This window comes from Homarus americanus, unplaced genomic scaffold (genome assembly GCF_018991925.1).
Source record: "Homarus americanus isolate GMGI-L3 unplaced genomic scaffold, GMGI_Hamer_2.0 scaffold22846, whole genome shotgun sequence".
NCBI lineage: Eukaryota > Metazoa > Arthropoda > Malacostraca > Decapoda > Nephropidae > Homarus > Homarus americanus.
This window is the reverse complement of record NW_024756459.1, coordinates 178,014-197,730: the sequence shown is the minus strand read 5'-3', so window position 1 is coordinate 197,730 and position 19,717 is coordinate 178,014. Positions and strand designations below refer to the sequence as shown.

At 42.8% G+C, this 19,717-nt stretch overlaps 1 protein-coding gene across 1 annotated transcript in view; it reads left to right on the top strand.

Annotated features, from left to right (window-relative positions):
- LOC121856843 (FMRFamide-related peptides type HF-4-like) overlaps positions 1–19,717 on the top strand; it is a 94,552-nt gene extending 74,835 nt beyond the window's left edge. Inside the window, exons 2-5 of the mRNA XM_042352586.1 lie at positions 14,778–15,053; positions 15,843–15,893; positions 16,503–16,748; positions 17,286–19,717. Of these exons, the coding sequence (XP_042208520.1) occupies positions 14,788–15,053; positions 15,843–15,893; positions 16,503–16,748; positions 17,286–17,799 (1,077 nt within the window). The 5' untranslated portion in view covers positions 14,778–14,787 and the 3' untranslated portion in view covers positions 17,800–19,717. The remainder of the gene's footprint in view (positions 1–14,777; positions 15,054–15,842; positions 15,894–16,502; positions 16,749–17,285) is intronic.

Genomic DNA, 19,717 nt, shown 5'->3' with positions numbered 1-19,717 from the left:
CATTGAAATCGATCTTTTTGGCTTCATTGAAATAGATCTTTTACCTCATTGAAATATATCTCTTTAAAATGTATATAACTTGGCATATATATTGTAATATTGTTCATTTACGGTTATAGGGAATATTATACGTTTTAAGGGATATAGATTATATAATATAAATGTATATAACCTTCAGAAATCTTTAACAAATGAGTTCTATAATCATATAAGTCTCAGAAACTCATAAATCACTCCTATAACTCATATGACTCCTATAATCATCATAAAAGCCTCAGAAACTCATAAATCACTCCTATAACTCATAAGACTCCTATAATCATCATAAAAGCCTCAGAAACTCATAAATCACTCCTATAACTCATCATAAAAAGCCTCGAAACTCATACATCCTTACTATAACTCCTTAAGACTCCTATAATCATCATAAAGCCTCAGAAACTCATAAATCACTCTATAATCATCGCAAAAAGCCCTAGAAACTTATAAATCCTCCTACAACTCATAAATCACTCCTATAATCACCATAAAAGCCTCAGAAACTCATAAATCACTCCTATAACTCATAAGACTCCTGTAATTCATACTCTGAGGGAACACAGTTTTGAGCCGGGCCTTTCCCCGCTGTTGTCATCTGCTTAACAATTCGGGACACGAGGAACCCTCCTGGCTAGCCACGTTACCTATAACTGTCTGTCATCAAGAATTTATTACTTATTCCCGGAAGACCCTGACCAAACACACACACACACACATACACACACACACACACACACACACACACACACACATACACACACACACACATACACACACCTACCTCACCTCTCGTGTTGGGTCACTGTACACTTGTGGGTCAGGGTGTTTGTGGTGAACTGCTTGTGGTTCTTGGAGTGGTGGTTGTTGTGGGGGGTGGTTGTTGTGGTGGTTGGGGTGGTGGTGGTTATCGGTGATGCTTGTTAGAAAGAGGAAGAGAAGAAGAGGAGGAGAAGGAAGAAAAATGAGGGGGTGAGAGGAAGAGTAGGAGGAGGAAGGGGAGTAAGAGAAAAAAGAGGAGGAGAAAACAAGATGGCAGAAAGAGGAAGAAGATTAGGAGAAGGAGGAGAAGGAGGAGAAGGAAGACCATAGCAATCAACACCTCCAATGATTTTAAGAGGTGGGATTAACTAGATAGATCCCCCGTTAACCTCTCCCCCTCCTTCCCCTATCCCCCTCCCCCTCCTTCCACCATCCCCCTCCCCCTCCTTCCTATCCCCCTCCCCTCCTTCCCACCATCCCCACCCCCTCCTCCATCATCCCCTCCCCTTCTTTCTCTCCTCTCCTCCCTTCCCCTTTCACCTTTCTCCTCCTCCTCCTTCCCCTCCTCCCTCCCCCTTCCTATACTACCCTCCCATTTCCCCCCTACCATCCCCTTCATATTCCCCTCCTTCCTTACCCTTCCCCTCTCTCCCCCTATCTCTCCCCCCCTCCTCCCCTTTCCCTCACCCTTCCCATCACAGTTACAGAGTGAAATTGTGTTCAGGAAAGAGAGGAAATAGGAAATAATTGCCTATTACGCACCCTTCTGGCCCTCTGCTCACCCCTCCCCCATTAGCTGCTAAATCCCCACGCTCAGATTGACGGATTTAAGGGGGATTTTTCGTCTCATGTCCGTCTATTTATCATCTGTCAGAGGTGTAGGTCATAAAGGTGTAAATCCTGAGTGTATTTAATGGTTTATGAGCCTTAGGGTGATATGGTTAGGTTAGGATTAGGGATTTTAGTGGTGGGAAATTATTGTATTGATGTGTGTGTGTGTGTGTGTGTGTGTGTGTGTGTGTGTGTGTGTGTGTTTTGGTATGTGTGTGTGTTTGTTTTGTGTTATGGTGTTTTGGTTTTGCTTAATAGGGTGCAAATACTCTACACACACACACACACACACACACACACATACACAAAGGGTTACCTAATCAAGCCAGCTACCTCCTCCTCCTCCTCCACTAAGTATGAGGTAAGAGGATTATTTCACTAAGTTTAGGAAGACGATTAGCGTTGTTTTAAACACTTAAGAGTAAAGTGTGAATATGTGGAACAGGGGTCTCTCTCTCTCTCTCTCTCTCTCTCTCTCTCTCTCTCTCTCTCTCTCTCTCTCTCTCTCTCTCTCTCTCTCTCTCTCTCTCTCTCTCTCTCACAGCCAAAGGGTGTATATTAATAATGGATGGTTCCTGTTACATGTGTATATTAAATTATGCTGATATTTTCAATGGTATTAAAGATCTTTCATTGTTGTGTGGGGGAGAAACCGCTGAGTGTCGCTTTCAGGAATTAATTGTGTAGTGTTGTGAGTTGTGTTATGTTATTGTGAGTTGTGTTGTGTTATTGTGAGTTGTGTTATGTTATTGTGAGTTGTGTTGTGTTATTGTGAGTTGTGTTATGTTATTGTGAGTTGTGTTATGTTATTGTGAGTTGTGTTGTGTTATTGTGAGTTGTGTTATGTTAGTTACTTTTTAACCTTTTATATTCTGAGTTAGAAATGCTCTTAGTTATAAGTGACAGTGACAAGCAGCCAAGCAGAGTTCAAGTGAGTTTTAAGTAACGATAAACCAGGCGTAGTTAAGTGTTTAAGTGAGGTTTAAGTGAAAGTAACGATAAACCAGGCGTAGTTAAGTGTTTAAGTGAGGTTTAAGCGAGAATGACGGTAAACCAGGCGTAGTTAAGTGAGTTTTAAGTGAAAGTAACGATAAACCAGGCGTAGTTAAGTGAGGTTTAAGTGAGAGTAATGATAAACCAGGCGTAGTTAAGTATTATAAGTGTGTATGACGTATTTAAGTATCAAATATTTAGTGTATTTCCCCTTCAGTAAACTATAATTCTCAGGTATTTTAGTTTACATTATCTAAGGCATTTTAGTTGACTATAATACTACAACTAGATGCTGAACAGTACCATGCGTCTAGGGAAGTCTGTGTTCAGGTGTACGTCAGAACACCACCGTACTGTACACCTGTGCTTGAACTTAATTGAATCACCTGAGCTCAAAGGGTTATTAATATCTGTTTAATGAAAGGCCTTATGTATATAGATAATGTATATATATATCATACGCTATATATATATCCTCAATAGGTGTTAATAAATTGGTACATATTATTATTTTTTTAATCGGTTATTAATTTTGTATACGAGTGACTCCGTTCATTATTTCTCTTATATTTAATATCTTTCCCCCTTGGTGGCAGCTGGTCAGAATCCACGTGTATGAGGGTGTGACGAGTGGTGATTGGTTCTTGTTGATTGTGACGTCCGCAGGTGTTCTTGCCGCTTATAGGTTAGGTGTCGAGTTAGGTTAGGTGTCGAGGTTAGGTTAGGTGTCGAAGTTAGGTTAGGTTTGTCGTTGCCAAATATATAGTTTTTTCACTGTTATTATTATTAGTATTATTATTATTAGTATTATTATTATTATTATTATTATTATTAGTATTATTAGTAGTAGTTGTATTAGTATTAGTAGTATTAGTAGTAGCAGTAGTAGTAGTAGTAACAGTAGTAGTAGTAGTATTAGTAGTAAATTTGTCCCAGTATTAAAAACATAAGTACCAAGACATCAAGCATTTGCTGCCTTAACACACACACACACACACACACACACATACACACACACACACACACACACTCACACACACACACACACACACACACACACACACACCATTCCTTGCCAGCCAAAGACGATGAATTCATTGTTGCAGAAAGTGGTGTGTTAAAATAGACAATTTTTCACCCATAATAAACCCAGCCAGTGTTAACCTAACCCTTAGAGCCAGACGCCCTAAGACCTACTGTCGTATACCTGTGATCAGCTGCCGGGAGTTACCTGAGCTCATTGTAAACACGACACACGCCTCGTTCTCATCAAAAAGACCTGACATTTTGATGATAGAAAGATGTCTGGAGAGCTTTTATCGAGTGTGTGTGTGTGTGTGTGTGTGTGTGTGTGTGTGTGTGTGTGTGTGTGTGTGTGTGTGTGTGTGCGTGTGTGTGCGTGTGTGTGTGTGTGGCTATTGTATTTTATGTAATTATTCCTCTTGTTTTTTCTTATTTTTATTGTTTCAATTTGTTATATTTCTTCATTATAATCATCATCATCACTACCATCATCATCGTCTCTCTTGTTATCATTCCTCTTGCCTTTTCCCTTTCCCTCTTTACTTTTATTCCTCTTCCTCGTTTACTGTAGCTTTTCCTTCTTCTCCTCCTCCTCATTCTTCCTCTCCTTCCATATAAAAACCTTCTCCATCCCTTTCTCCCCTTCTTCCTCCTCCCTCCAGTATACCATCTCATGTTCCTCTTCTTTCCCTTCTTCCTCCTTCCGTTCCTCCTCTTCCACTTCCATTCTCTTAAATAATTCCCTTTCCTTCCCTTCCTTCTCTTCCTCCAACTTTCCATCTCCACATCCTTAATAATTCCCTTCCCTTCCCTTCCCTTCCTCCTCTTCCTTCACCTCCCAAATAATTCCCTTCCTCTTCCTTCCCTCCTTCTCTTCCTCTTCCTTTCCTCCTTCCCTATCTCTTCTTCCTCCTTCCTTCCCTTCCTCCTCTTCCTCCACCTCCCAAATAATTCCCTATCCTCTTCCTTCCCTCCATCTCTTCCCTCCTCCTTTTCCTCCATCTCCCAAATAATTCCATATCCTCTTCCTTCCCTCCTTCCCTCCATCTTCCTTCCCTTCCTCTTCCTTCCCTCCTTCCCTTCCTTCTCTCCACCGACTCATCTCCTTGTACCGTCTCCACCCTACCTCTTTGTCAATCACATCTCCCTTACATAACACAAAGGGGAATTAATAATTATATATAAAAATGACACCGGGGGTAACCTATTGAGAGACGTGTATTCATATCATGTTCAAGTATTACTCCAGCCACTTCAAGGACCACTTAATGTCCTCCTCGGGGCGGTGGTATAGCGTCCAGAGGGTGTGATATCACTTCAGTATATACAATCTGGCCCGGTGATAGATTAGAACCTCCCTTTTGGCTTACCCTATTGGTGGGGAATCAAATGTGTCGGGGGTTCGTTCAGTGGGGATTCACATGTGTTGGGGGTTCGTTTGTGGGATTCAAATGTGTTGGGGTTCGTTTGTGGGGATTCAAATGTGTTGGGGTTCGTTTGGTGGGGATTCAAATGTGGTTCGTTTGGTGGGGATTCAAATGTGTTGGGGGTTCGTTTGGTGGGATTCAAATGTGTTGGGGGTTCGTTTAGTGGGGATTCGAATGTCTTTGTCGGTTGTTAACTCGGGCGCATTAACTCCCTATTCAGTTTAAATTCAAACATGTTTGCGTCCCGTTCAGTGCTGTTTCGAAAAAGCTGACCCATTATGCCATTTATGACCTGTACCATGACCTCTTATCACCTATAATACATAGACCCATGACCTTATGACCTGTACCATGACCTCTTATCACCTGTAGTACATAAACCCATGACCTTATGACCTGTACCATGACCTCTTAAAACCTGTAGTACATAGACCCATGACCTAATTTGACCCAGGGCAGTATAGTACATAGAACTGAGTCCCACTGGTTCCTCAGGTGTTCAGGTCGCAGCCAACGTGTTACATCCTCGTTAGTGTAACTCAATTATAGTCAATACCTGCCTATACTAACTTTACCTGTTCCGTTCACTCCTTGATTAACGCCTTCAATATGCAGTTAGGTGTTCACGATAATGCCAGGCGTTATTAATGTCTCTTGTGTGTTCTCTCTGAGTGTCTGTGTCTGTCTGTGTCTTGTAGAAGGGTGTGATGTCTGTCAGTCTCTGTATCTTGTTGTAGGGTGTGTTCACTGAGGCGTCTGTCTGTCTGCTCTCCCTCTCTCTCTCTCTCTCTCTCTCTCTCTCTCCTCTCTCTCTCTCTCTCTTCCTCTCTCTCTCTCTCTCTCATTTTAAACCCATTTTATGTACAAATTAGAAGAATCCACTTTCTATGTCCCTCAAAAATTCTAGTCAGTATTGTAGTATTGTAACATAGACAAAGACTAAGTTAAAACACCTTTACCTACGTCACCTGGGAAGCTGTCTTTTTTCTCATATGATAGACTAAGACAACGGTAATTTCTTTCAGAGTTGTGTATCTGGGATCATACTAGGGAAAACAATCTTGTTGGGGACAGTTAATTAAGGACAGGTGTTGTGTTAATTAAGGTGTGTGTGTGTGTGTGTGTGTGTGTGTGTGTGTGTGTGTGTGTGTGTGTGTGTGTGTGTGTGTGTGTGTGTGTGTGTGTGTGTGTGTGTGTGTGTGTGTGTGTGTTGGATCTTTCACACTAACATTCTTCAAAAACTCCCTGAATGTTGACCTTCTTCCTGTGGTCTTGCAAGGCGTCGTTAGGGGCAGAGCAACAACTTTGGTACTGTTAAAATGTTCTCAGTGAAATTTTAATGCAGTTACACAAACGCTGTTGTCAACATTACCTGCACAGCTCGACCGAACACCTGACATCGACTAAACTCGCTTCTAAACGTTGGTTATTGCTTCTACGTTGTTTAGTTAGTTAATGTGATTTATTAGCAAGTTGGTCTTGTGCCAGCTGTCGGGAAGGTGAAGTGAACGATAGCAGGGGTAATTAATAACGTGTGTTTGACCTGTTAAATACACGTTCAGACAAACTATGTTTGCTGTGTTTATTGCCGTGAGGTGTTCCTTTGTTATATAAACTTCCTTTCTTCCTTCTTTCCTTCTTTCTTTCTTTTCTTCCTTCCTTCTTTCTCCTTCCTCTCCCTCCTCCCTCCCTTCACCAAGATACACAGAAGGAGAGGACCTCCCACTGAACACCCACCACCAACACCTTGCATAATCCTAAGGCAAATTGGTCTTATCATCCCGTCACCCTTATTGGCTATGGACAATCTTGGTTGATACACATTGACCACATGTTATTGGCCTGTGTAGTAATTGGTGAAGGAACTGTTATTGTTATTTTGGTTATTGTTGATATTAGTATTGTTATTAGCAGTAGTAATGTTATTATCGTTGTTGTTTGTTTTATTGTTATTAGGTATTATTATTATTATTATTACTGTTATCATTATTAGTAGTAGTAGTAGTAACACATACACACACACACACACACACACACACACAAGATGCCTCACGCACTTTGGCTTTAATAAGTCACATGGCCACTAAGACCTTTCCCAATCACTGCAGCTTAGGATTAGAACTCACCCAATCCCTCCTAAAGCCTTGTTACGGTCATACGTCAACCTAATCATTTTTCTGTGAGTTATTGTGAATAGCCAATCACCGCTCTGGTTACACATGATGTTTTCTCAGTCCAAAAAAAAAGTTACTTAGAGATAAAATAGAGAGGAAATACAGATACTTAGAGAGATAATGAGATAAAAACAGATAGAGAAAGACATAGAGACAGAGAGATACAGAGAACATAAAAGACGTAGATGAAGAGAGATAGCAGACAGAGAGAGAAGACATTCCCCCAGAGTCTCTTGCTTTTAAGAGATGCTGTACTGATGAGGAGATATGGGGTATATGTTTTATTGTGTGTGTGTGTGTGTGTGTGTGTGTGTGTGTGTGTGTGTGTGTGTGTGTGTGTGTGTGTGTGTGTGTGTGTGTGTGTGTGTGTGTGTGTGTGTGTGATATCCAGTACCGTCACTCCTACGGCCACATATGTCTAGAACCTTCGTCGTGTTAGATTTACCGATATGACTCCTTAACTCTCTCTCTCTCTCAGTATTATATTTTCGGCACCAGTGTGTGTGTGTGTGTGTGTGTGTGTGTGTGTGTGTGTGTGTGTGTGTTTGTGTGTGTTAATACAAATATATACACATAGATACATACACTGACACCAAGACATGTAATAGTCAGTAGAGAGAGACAGAGAGGAGAGGGGGTAAGAGAGAGATAGAGTTTGTGTGTGTGTGTGTGAGAGAGAGGATGTGAGTGAGGAACAAAGGGAAAGACAGAGAAAGAGAGACAACAAGTTAGAAGAGAGAACAGGGGAAACAAGGAAGAGTTACTGGTACGTGTTGAAATGATTTTTATTCTCCGTCATGTTGTGAGTGAGTGAGTGAGCAACAGGTTAATTACGGCAAGTTTAAATTTACTTCTCTAATAAGATGTAAAGTGTGTGTGTGTGTGTGTGTGTGTGTGTGTGTGTGTGTGTGTGTGTGTGTGTGTGTGTGTGTGTTACCTGTGCCTGTGTACGCATTTAACCTTGGAAACACCTGCATTTATCACCTGTACCCACATCCTAACATTACTCACAGTGACTTTCCTACACTTAAGACCATAACTAATTTACAACTATTTTTACCTGTACTTATAGAAATAATCTTGTTTATTTTCATACACATTAAACCCTCATTACACACGGTTACCTGCAGCACGTTAAGACACACACACACAGCGCTAATTGGTGTTAATTACCTGGCGTCCTGAAGAGGGATAAATCACACCTGAGAGACGCTACCTTGTATTACCGTGTTGATATAGCCCATTCGCTGCTCCTCTGTTTACCTGTTACTTACCGTTTCTTGTTACCTGGGTGTTACTTTCTTGGCTTGTGTGTTACTTTTACCGTCTATTACTATTTTTCTTCTTTTTCCTCCTCCTCCTCCTCCTCCTCCTCCTCCTCCTCCTCCTCCTCCTCCTACAAGAATGAGGTACCTGCATCGTCACCTCCTCCTCCTCCTCCTCCTCCAATATGTACCTGCACCTCCTCCTCCTCCTCCTCCCACAAGAATAAGTGTACCTGCACCTCCTCCTCCTCCCTCCTCCTCCTCCTCCTCCTACAAGAATAAGTGTCCTCCACCTCCTCCTCCTCCTCCTCCCTACAAGAATAAGTGTACCTGCACTTCTCCTCCTCCTACAAGGATAAGTGCCTGCACCTCCTCCTCCTCCTCCTACAATAAGGTACCTGCACCTCCTCCTCCTCCTCCTCCTACAAGAATAAGTGTACCTGCACCCTCCTCCTCCTCCTCCCACAAGAATAAGTGTACCTGCACCTCCTCCTCCTCCTCCTCCTCCTCCTCCTCCTCCCAGAAATAAGTGTACCTGCACCTCCTCCTCCTCCCTCCTCCTCCTCCCAACAAGAATAAGTGTACCTGCACCTCCTCCTCCTCCTCCTCCTCCTCCTCACAAGAATAAGTGTACCTGCACCTCCTCCTCCTCCTCCTCCTACAAGGATAAGTGTACCTGCACCTCCTCCTCCTCCTCCTCCCACAAGAATAAGTACCTGCACGTCACCTCCTCCTCCTCCTCCTCCTCCCTACAAGAGATAAGTGTACCTGCACCTCCCTCCTCCTCCTCCACAAGAATAAGTGTACCTGCATCGTCACCTCCTCCTCCTCCTCCTCCCTCCTCCTCCTCCTACAACAGTGAGTGCATCCCCGTCGTGGGAGGACAGTAGGAACCATACGTAAACGCGAGCGACAATTCCTACACTTTGATCTCCCGGGAGAGTCTCCGGATGCTTTCACTTTGAGCAATCGACTTTTTCCTGTCAATTCTTCCGTGCCCTTTACTTGTGGGGGGAGGGGGGGAGGGTATGAGAAAAGACCTTTATAATAAGTCTTGGATGTTTGAGATTTTTGTTGTTGTTGTTGTTGCTGTTTTTTTTGTTGGGTGAACGTATGGTGGTTTTTGTATTATGAAGGGTTCTCTCTCTCTCTCTATCCTTCCTAATATAATAATAATAATAAACTGTATAAATATTACAGAAACTGGTCCTTCAAAACACACATAAATGCTGTAATTCTCCTATGTACTGACCTCATACAATAATATACATCTATACTATATATTTCACAAACTTTATAACACTTATATAATGCTCGCTGGAGTATAATTCTTCAAGTATACTCACACACAAAGTTACAAATATTAATATACACCAAATTCATACAGGGATTATAGCTTTGTTCTATATCCCACAAACATATCATACTTGTTTTTCTAAGGTAATAATACCCACTGGAGTCTAATTATCACAGGTAGTCCAACACTCGGAGGCAGGCATAATTAATATCAATATAAGAGTATCAAGTGGTAACGCTGCTCATTAATCCAAGCATACATCATCATTCATACAGACAATACAACACTCGTGTATTTTGACAACAACTATGCCAGTGGATATTTTGTTACCGGAACTGCACACTCTTCCATCTCCTCTACCTACCTCCTCCTCTTCCCTCCTCCCTTTACCTCCATTCTCCCCACTCCCTTTCTCTCTCCTCTCCCTTTCTCCTCCTCCTGCTTCTCCCTCCTCCTCTCCTCTCCCCTTCTCCTCCTCCTCCCTCTACCTTCCTCCTTCTGCTTCTCCCTCCCTCCTCTACCTCCCTTCTCCTCCTCCTCCCACTCTACCTTCTCCTCCTCCCTCCCACCTCCTCCTCCCCACCCTCCTCCTCCTCCCCCCTCTCCTTCCTCCTCCTCCTCCTCCCTCCTCCTCCTCCCCCAGCAAGCATAATTAACATTAAAAAGATAAATCCAGGTTACCTTTGTTGTGTAAACGCTCAGTAGTTTCTCACGGTATAAAGGGGAGCTCTGGCTTGGCACACCTGTATACACCTGTTACTATGATACCTTAATTAAGAGGTCAGGTGAAATTATGATGGTTTGTGTCTTCTTGTGGCTGGTGTGTGTGTGTGTGTGTGTGTGTACAGATTTCATAGCTTACAGCGTCTTACAAAACCCATACACACACACACACACCACACACACACACACACACACACTGAGAAGAGCGGTGAGAATAACATTATTAAACCCGCTTCAGGTAAACACACAGTAATGCTATATAATTCAAGAGACTTATTATTCATTAACTTTCTCTCTCTCTGGGTTAATAGTCATTCAGTAGTGATGATATAACTTCTACCCTATATCACCTTGTGTTTAATACTGATAAGATATTCACTAATACACACCATCCACGCCCACACCACGCCCACACACACCCACGCCCACACACACCACACCCACACACACACACCCACGCCACCTGCCACCCACGCCCACATCACCCACCCACCCACACACACACACACACACACACACACACACACACACACACACACACACACACACACACACACACACACACACACACCATCCCACGCCACCTGCCACACACACACACACACACACACACACACACACACACACACACACACACCATCCCACACACCTGCCACTCACACACCCACACACACACACCATCCCACGCCACCTGCCACCCACGCCCAAACAGATCACCCCACCTGCCACTCACACACCATCCCACGCCACCTGCCACCCACGCCTACGTCCTGAATGAAAAAGGAACATTTGTCATACGCCTATGACTGACTGATTACTAGATGGAAACTATTAATTTCTCCGTCATGGCCGTCAAAACTTGTTGTGTACAGGTGTGTGTGTGTGTGTGTGTGTGTGTGTGTGTGTGTGTGTGTGTGTGTGTGTGTGTGTGTGTGTGTGTGTGTGTGTTTACATGAGTCGGCCTATGGTGGCATGTTATTGTTATAGTGTTCTTATATCACCTGAAGATTAACCACCCTATCTATTTATCTATCTACCTACCTCCCATATCTATCTATCTTCTCTCTCTATCTCTTTCATCTATCTTCTCTCATCTATCCCTCTATCCACCAAGCTCTCTCTACCCGCCTGTCCATCTATTTACCTGTCTAGATAGATGAAAATGGAACACGTATAGACTAATGGAAAAATATATTGAGGGGAGGTGGGGGAGATAGAAGGAGGAGAAGCGACTAATAGAGAGAGAACATGATAAAAGAGAGATAATGGAGGACAAGGTGATGAAAGGAGAGAAAAACTAGAAAAGAGAGCAGCAGACAGAAAACCCTCTCTTGCTGATGCCATACTCAGGGCTTAGCTGACAGTATAGCAAACGCCACTTTTATATATGTACGCTGTCTTGTGGAGGCGTCCGTCACTGTCTGTCTGTCTGTCTGTCTGTCTGTCTGCCGTCTATCGGGAAGAAAAATGACCTGATTCACTTAGAACATGTCGACGTGTGTGTGTGTGTGTGTTATGCAAACTTGTTGATTCATACACGCTTGTTTACTTAAATACACACACACACGTACACGGACACACTTAACTCTCTCTTAAAGGCAAAATATCTCCCTATCTTCTCCTCTGTAACAAGCCGTGTTGTCACCTGTCTCCACAATTGTAACACGACACCATTGTAACCACTGTTATCTACCCGCATTGTTATGTAACCGAGTAGAGTTCAGACATCAGGTGCCAATGTAGCATAGTTTACCACTGTATTGTATACCCAGTGTTGTTGTGTAACCTCTCCTCTCCCTAGTCCTTCATCCCTTCTCTTCCTTTCTTCCCCTCCTTTCTCCCCTCTTCACCTCCTCCCCCTTTGTTTCTCTCTCATTCCTTTCCTTCGTCTTCTCTCCCTTCCTTTCTTTTCTCCATTCTACCCTCCTCCCCTCTCTCTCTCTCTCTCTTCTCCCCTCCCTCCCTCCCCTCTCTCTCTCTCTCTCTTCTTCCTCCCTTACCCTCCCCCCCCTCTCTCTCTCTCTCTCTTCTCCCCTCCCTTACCCTCCCCTCTCTCTCTCTCTCTCTTCTCCCCTCCTTACCCTCCCCTCTCTCTCTCTTCTCCCCCCTTCTCTCTCCTCCTCCTCCCCATCACGAAATATTATTAGACAGGTAGGTTGGGTGGTATGAGTGGAACAGACAGGCAGACAGACAAGGGTATTGACAGACAGACAGGCAGATAGACGGAGTTAGTATACATGTATGTATTTCTGTATTCATTAAGATGTTTCAATAGTGGAATAAAGGCGTTTACGTTACAGAAAGAGCAGGAAAACTGTATTTGAAACCGTCAGTTGTATTTTTAGGTTACAGAGGCCGCAGGATAGGTTAGGTTAGGCTAGGGGGATAGGATTAAATATTTGTCCTTCCAACTCCAGTAAAGGATAGTAAAAATAGACACATCCTGAAGACATGGGGGGGAGTGGGGCCCCTACTGTCTGCCACCCACGGATGGTACCAACACCTGCTGATAGTGCCAACACCTGCTGATAGTGCCAACACCTGCTGATAGTACCAACACCTGCTGATAGTGCCAACACCTGCTGATAGTGCCAACACCTGCTGATAGTACCAACACCTGCTGATAGTACCAACACCTGCTGATAGTGCCAACACCTGCTGATAGTGCCAACACCTGCTGATAGTGCCAACACCTGCTGATAGTGCCAACACCTGCTGATAGTGCTAACACCTGCCGATAGTGCCACCACCGCTGATAGTACCAACACCTGCTGATAGCCAACAACACCCGCTGATAGTACCAACGATCGTCGATAGTACCAACACCTGTTGATAGTGCCACCACCGCTGATAGTGCCAACACCTGCTGATAGTACCAACACCTGCCGATAGCGTGCCAACACCTGCCGATAGTACCAACACCCGCTGATAGTGCCAATACCTGCCGATAGTACCAACACCTGCTGATAGTGCCAACACCTGCTGATAGTGCCAACACCTGCCGATAGTGTACCAACACCTGCTGATAGCCAACACCTGCCGATGCGCCCAACACCCGCTGATAGTGTGCCAACACCTGCTGATAGCACCGCCGATAAAGCCAATACCTGCTGATAGTGCCAACACCTGCTGATAGTACCAACACCTGCTGATAGTGCCAACACTGCTGATAGTGCCAACACCTGCTGATAGCTCAAATAATTCTGCTGATAGTGCCAACACCTGCCGATAGTACCAACACCTGCCGATAGTGCCAGACCTGCCGATAGTGATTCAACACCTGCTGATAGTGCCAACACCTGCTGATAGTGCCAACACCTGCCGATAGTACCAACACCTGCTGATAGTGCCAACACCTGCTGATAGTGCCACCAGAGGCAGACAGACAGACAGACAGACAGACAGACAGACAAACATATACCAAGCTTTAAAATGTTTCATAAGTAATCATAACTGAGAACAAATTTATTTTTTTTCCATTTATTTTCCATCAACTTTTAAATAACCTCTGGCCTTAGTTTAATACTCCTAGACAATTGTAAATACATTCGAATAAATTGTTAATATATTCTAATAAACTTGTAAATACATTCGAATAAATTGTTAATATATTCTAATAAACTTGTATGTAATCTATAATTCATATTTATACAGTGTTATATAATACCGCCTGATGATAAAACATATTGTATTTTATTTATAACAATTTAATCATAACAGGATATCAGTTTCTCTACTTGATATATTTGTTGTCAATATTATGGCCATAGACAATTTTTTTTCGTTATATTTGTCTTATTTTGTCAATATTTTCATTACTCTCGAACGTAAAGTAACGAAGCGTGAAATTTTACAACGAAATATTTTACGTAAAGGGAAATTTTAGCACTTTTTTCCCCTCTGAGGTTATTTTTTTTTCCTCTCTTAATGTAATTGGAGTGAACTGAGGTGTAAGACCCCTATTTTATATGCCCTATATTGTGGTAAGACGTAGCTATTGAATTTATAGTCTGGTCTTACCCTATTTATGGATCTCATTTGAATATTTGTAAACACTATTTTTTTTTACCTATTATTGCATTTTTTCTCTGACAAAATTTTTACTCCCCATTTCGCCCCAGAGCCCCATTATTACTCCCCATTTCCCCAGATCCCCATTATTACTCCCCATTTTAAGTCTATTATATCTCCAACAAGACCCATTTTCCTATTCTAATTTCTAACCCACGTTATTATCTACCCACAGATCCTCAGACATGATTGTAGCGGCGTGGGTTCTCCTTACCACCCTCACTTGGTGTTGCCAAGCCCACGCAGCCCCCGTGCCGCCCGTGGTTGCCGCCCTCGACCCACCCACTGATGCCCTCTTACCCGCCCAGAGCCAAGAAGATGACCTGTTCGCCCTCCCAGAAAAAAGATTATTGAAGTACTTCCTCCCCGCCAGCCAAGCATGGGGTGGTGACGCTTACCCCATCGGCCAGGAAGGCACCAAGCGTGGTTATAGTGACAGGAACTATCTCAGGTGAGGTGATGACTTGATTACAGGTGTGAAAGAAGGTATCTCAGGTGAGGTGACGGCTTGATTACAGGTGTTATAGGAGGTATCTCAGGTGAGGTGATGGCTTGATTATAGGTGTTATAGGAGGTATCTCAGGTGAGGTGATGGCTTGATTACAGGTGCTGTAGAAGGTATCTCAGGTGAGGTGATGACTTGGTTACAGGTGTTATAGGAGGTATCTCAGGTGAGGTGATGGCTTGATTACAGGTGCTGTAGAAGGTATCTCAGGTGACGTGATGGCTTGATTATAGGTGTTATAGGAGGTATCTCAGGTGAGGTGATGGCTTGATTACAGGTGCTGTAGAAGGTATCTCAGGTGACGTGATGGCTTGATTATAGGTGTTATAGGAGGTATCTCAGGTGACGTGATGGCTTGAATACAGGTGTTATAGGAGGTATCCCATGTGAGGTGATGACTTGATTACAGGTGTTATAGTAGGTATCCCAGGTGAGGTGATGACTTGGTTACAGGTGTTATAGGAGGTATCCCAGGTAGATTAGTAGAGTTATAGGGTTTTCTTATGATCATACGGTATATAATGGTAACAGTAATGTCAGGTGTAGTAATAATGTAGTACGAGATAGTGGATAAATATTGGACATAACCTAACCTAACCTATCTACTTAAGAGAAGGTATACACTCTCTCTCTCTCTCGTCAAAACAAAAAGTAAACAAATTTATTCGTGTTTCCTTCTAACTCACAATTATTTTCCTTTACAAATTCACTAAGTCATCTCGTCCTCTCCTTCAGGTTCGGTCGTAGTGATGATAACAGCAAGAGGAGCGGCCGTAACTTCCTCAGGTGAGTCTTCTTAAACATTACCTGTCCAATTAGAACTAAACCTGTCATATTTAACGTAAACTAACCTAACCTAACTTAAACCAAGGTGATGTGATCTAATCTAACCTAAGTTGACCACCTAACCTAACCGAACGTAATTGAATCCAACGTATCCTAAACTAAACTCACCAAACTTAACCTAACATAACTTACCTAAACTAGCCCTAACCAAACCTAACCTACCGAAACCTGAAACTAACCAAACCTTTCCCTTCCAGATTCAGTTTTTCCAAAAGATTCATTGTTTTTATTTCCCTACAAATTCATAGTTTTCCTCCAAATTCATAGTTCCCCCCCCCCCAGATCTGCCATTAATTTTCCCAGATTCATAGTTTTCCCCACCAGATTCACTCTCCCCCAGACTCCTTCCAGATTCACTTCCCCCCAGATTTACTCTTCCCCCAGTTTTCATAGTTTTCCCACCAGATTCACTCCTCCCAGATTCCCCCTCCAGATTCACTTCCCCACCAGATTCACTTCCTCCCCCAGATTCCAGTTTCCCCAGATTCACCCCCCACCCCCCCACCAGATCCACATATAAGCCTCATCTCATAAACACCTTCCTTACAGATTCGGTCGATCAGACACCAACGACTACGAAGGAGAAGAGATGCCCGAGTCTCCTGAAAAGCGAAACCGCAACTTCCTCCGCTTCGGCAGAGACCAGAACCGCAACTTCCTCAGGTTTGGACGTTCAGGATCACCCATGGAATTCGCCACCGACCTTCAGGAGGATGTAGAACTACCTGTAGAAGAAAAGAGAGGCGCCCATAAGAACTACCTTCGCTTCGGCAGGGGAAACAGGAACTTCTTGAGGTAGGAGGGATTTGGAACCTTAGAGTGTGATTGGTTTAAGATAACACTGTTGGTTTAAGATAACACAGTTGGTTTAAGATAACACAGATTTATAACATAACACACAGTTGATCTATAGTGACTTAGAAGAGAATAAAGCACAATAGTTTAGGAAGAAGGTCCAGTAAGTTATGGTAGTTTAAAATTTAAGTAAAGTAGTTTCAATATAATGTAGTATTTTCTAAAGCAGTTGTAGTTCAGTAATTGCAAGATAAAGTACAGTACATTATTGTAGTTTCAATATGATTTGTAATGGTATTAAATTTAAGTATTGAATAGTACAGTAGTTTCAGCTCCAGTATTTTAGTTTCAAAATAAGGAGTTACTGTAGTTGACTTTCTCTCTTGACGATGATAAAGATGTCTCCTGGGGTGGTCGTTGATAGGCTGGCCTTTCGTTAGTGTCAGTAAACTTAGCGTTGTTTTATGTGTTCCTCAACTTGTTCGCGTCCTTTTCCTCCCGGGTCACTGGTTTACTCATGACGTGTTTCCCTGTAAGGTTTGGCCGTGGTGACCGCAACTTCCTTAGATTTGGCCGCTCCGTCGACCGTCAGCTGAGCTCCCTCTCCTGTGAAGATTGTGACGAGGAACAGAAAGCCCGCGAATTCACCTCCACTCCCTCTCCCACCACCATCCAGCCTCTGGCCCGCACCAAGCGTGACGTGTCTGCAGTCCTCAGCGACGACAGCATCGAGTCCTCTGTGTTGAGGCAAATTAATGCTCACCGCATCAAGAGAGCCGCCGCCCAAAACTTCTACATCCCTATGGCCTGGGCCAGTGAACTACAGCCCGAGGAGGACGGCATCGACGTCACATCCTTCGAGGAACCACAAGTAGCCAAACGCTTCAGCCATGATCGTAACTTCCTCAGATTCGGCAAGCGAGATGGCTCTGATGACTACCCCTCTTCCTCCTCCTCTGCTGAGTCTCCCGCACCAGTGGTAGTGGTGAGGCCCGTCGAGTACCCCCGCTATGTGAGGGCGCCTTCCAAAAACTTCCTCAGGTTCGGTTGAACTGGAGAAGATGATGATGACTTCCACCCTTACCTCAGACCTCTCCTACCCCCTAGTGATCCTCTGGACCTTACGACAATACCCATGTATACCCTAGTGTAACCTGCCTCAATGTTTGCTACCATTATTATCTTTTTCGATAATGACGAATGATTCCTCCCCATCCTCTCCATTTACACTATAATAATGTACACAAGTTATGGGAGATCAACGTCAAAAGCTCAGTGATTTGGAAGTTCAGCCAATTTATATACTGTATCTATATTAATCAGTAAACTGTGTTAGTCAGACCAGGAAATAAAGCATTAAAGTTGGTGATCTATATATATATGCAGATGATAACTACATACCCATCAACCCTACATGCAGTAACAGCGCTGATAACATTGAGATAAATGGATTACTGTGTCTCTGAGTGTACAAGTAGTGTGTCTGTGTGAACATTGTACATAAACTCCTGTGAGCCTCGGACAGGGCAAGTTAGCAGGCACTCGAGTGTGGGGTGTTGCTACCTATAAGAAATATATTTTTACTTAGAACATTATTTAACCTATATGTAGGAATATATATTTCTACTTATGAAATTACTTTAGTTATATGTACAAATATATATTTTTACTTATAAAACTACTTTAGTTGTATGTATAGATGTATATTTTACTTATATTTAAGTTACATATGTAAATAACTATTTTTTTACTTGTGTTAACTAAGTTCTAAAGACATACGAACGTTGTGTTATCACTAAGAGTTCTAAGGTTATTTACTTGACCCTAGTACAGTATAGTGTTACACCTTGGAGGTGCTTTAGTTCTGACAAAGGCTGGATATCTTTGTGAAGATCATCATATAGTTTATTTTTTTACCTCTGTTCCATTATTACTTCTAGATACTTCAACCGAGTGATATTTAAATCTAGTCAATAAATGACCTGTTGCTACTGTTTGAATTGTTTTTAATCATATTGCCTTAATCCCTGTTACGCCTCTACCGGGTACAGTACAGTATATCATTACTACATATCCGTATTGCAAGTTGGCAATTACTTCAAATACTCGTCAAGTAGTGAATACATCATTATTGTTATTATTAAGTGTACATGGCTGGTGTTATATATCATTAGGCAGTTGGGTGTGTTCGGAAGAAGGAATTTTTGATCAGGTTCTGTATTTCATTTGCCAATCATAATAGTCCACGGTTGCAAGAAGACTAGCTGTTGGTCGACGATACAAGCCTGCAAATTGATGAGTGGAAATCCTTGATAAAAAAAAAGCCGATCTGATCAAAACATTACATTCCGACACGCTCAAAAATGCGATAATCATAAACTATTTTGTTGGAAATTTGTCCTTTGAGACACCGAGGAGGGATCGAGTGCCCGCCAACTCGAATGTCATGAGTGAGCGTTATACCCGTGTTAGCAGGAGACCCGTACCGTGTGTGAGGGCGTGAGAGAGCAGTTGTGGCTCCCTCTTGTCAGTGTCACAATACTACACACTGGCTGAGACATATTAAACCGTAATCCCTGTTGGTTTTATCTCGGGAACAGTGACGAAGCAACAACCTGTTTCTTAGTCTGGGAATATTTATTAAAGTTATTGATGCTATTCATATGAGGTGAAAATTAAGCAGTTACCCGTTTTCTGATATTTTTAAAGCTGAGATGAAAATTTGAAGACGCAGTAACATTAATTTTCCTAGGTACGAGTATTTATATAACTTGAAACTAGGAGAAAACAATGAAGCAATGACCCCGTTTTTTTATATATTTTATGTGGTAATAGTTGTTGGAGTTTCATTAGAGAGATGCCTGATACTATTGAAGGAAAAACAGAAGCGGGGACTCAGTTAACACCATTCTTGGCGCGACATATAGAGTCAACCCTGCAGTTTGTTGAAATAAATGTTTATTTCTCAA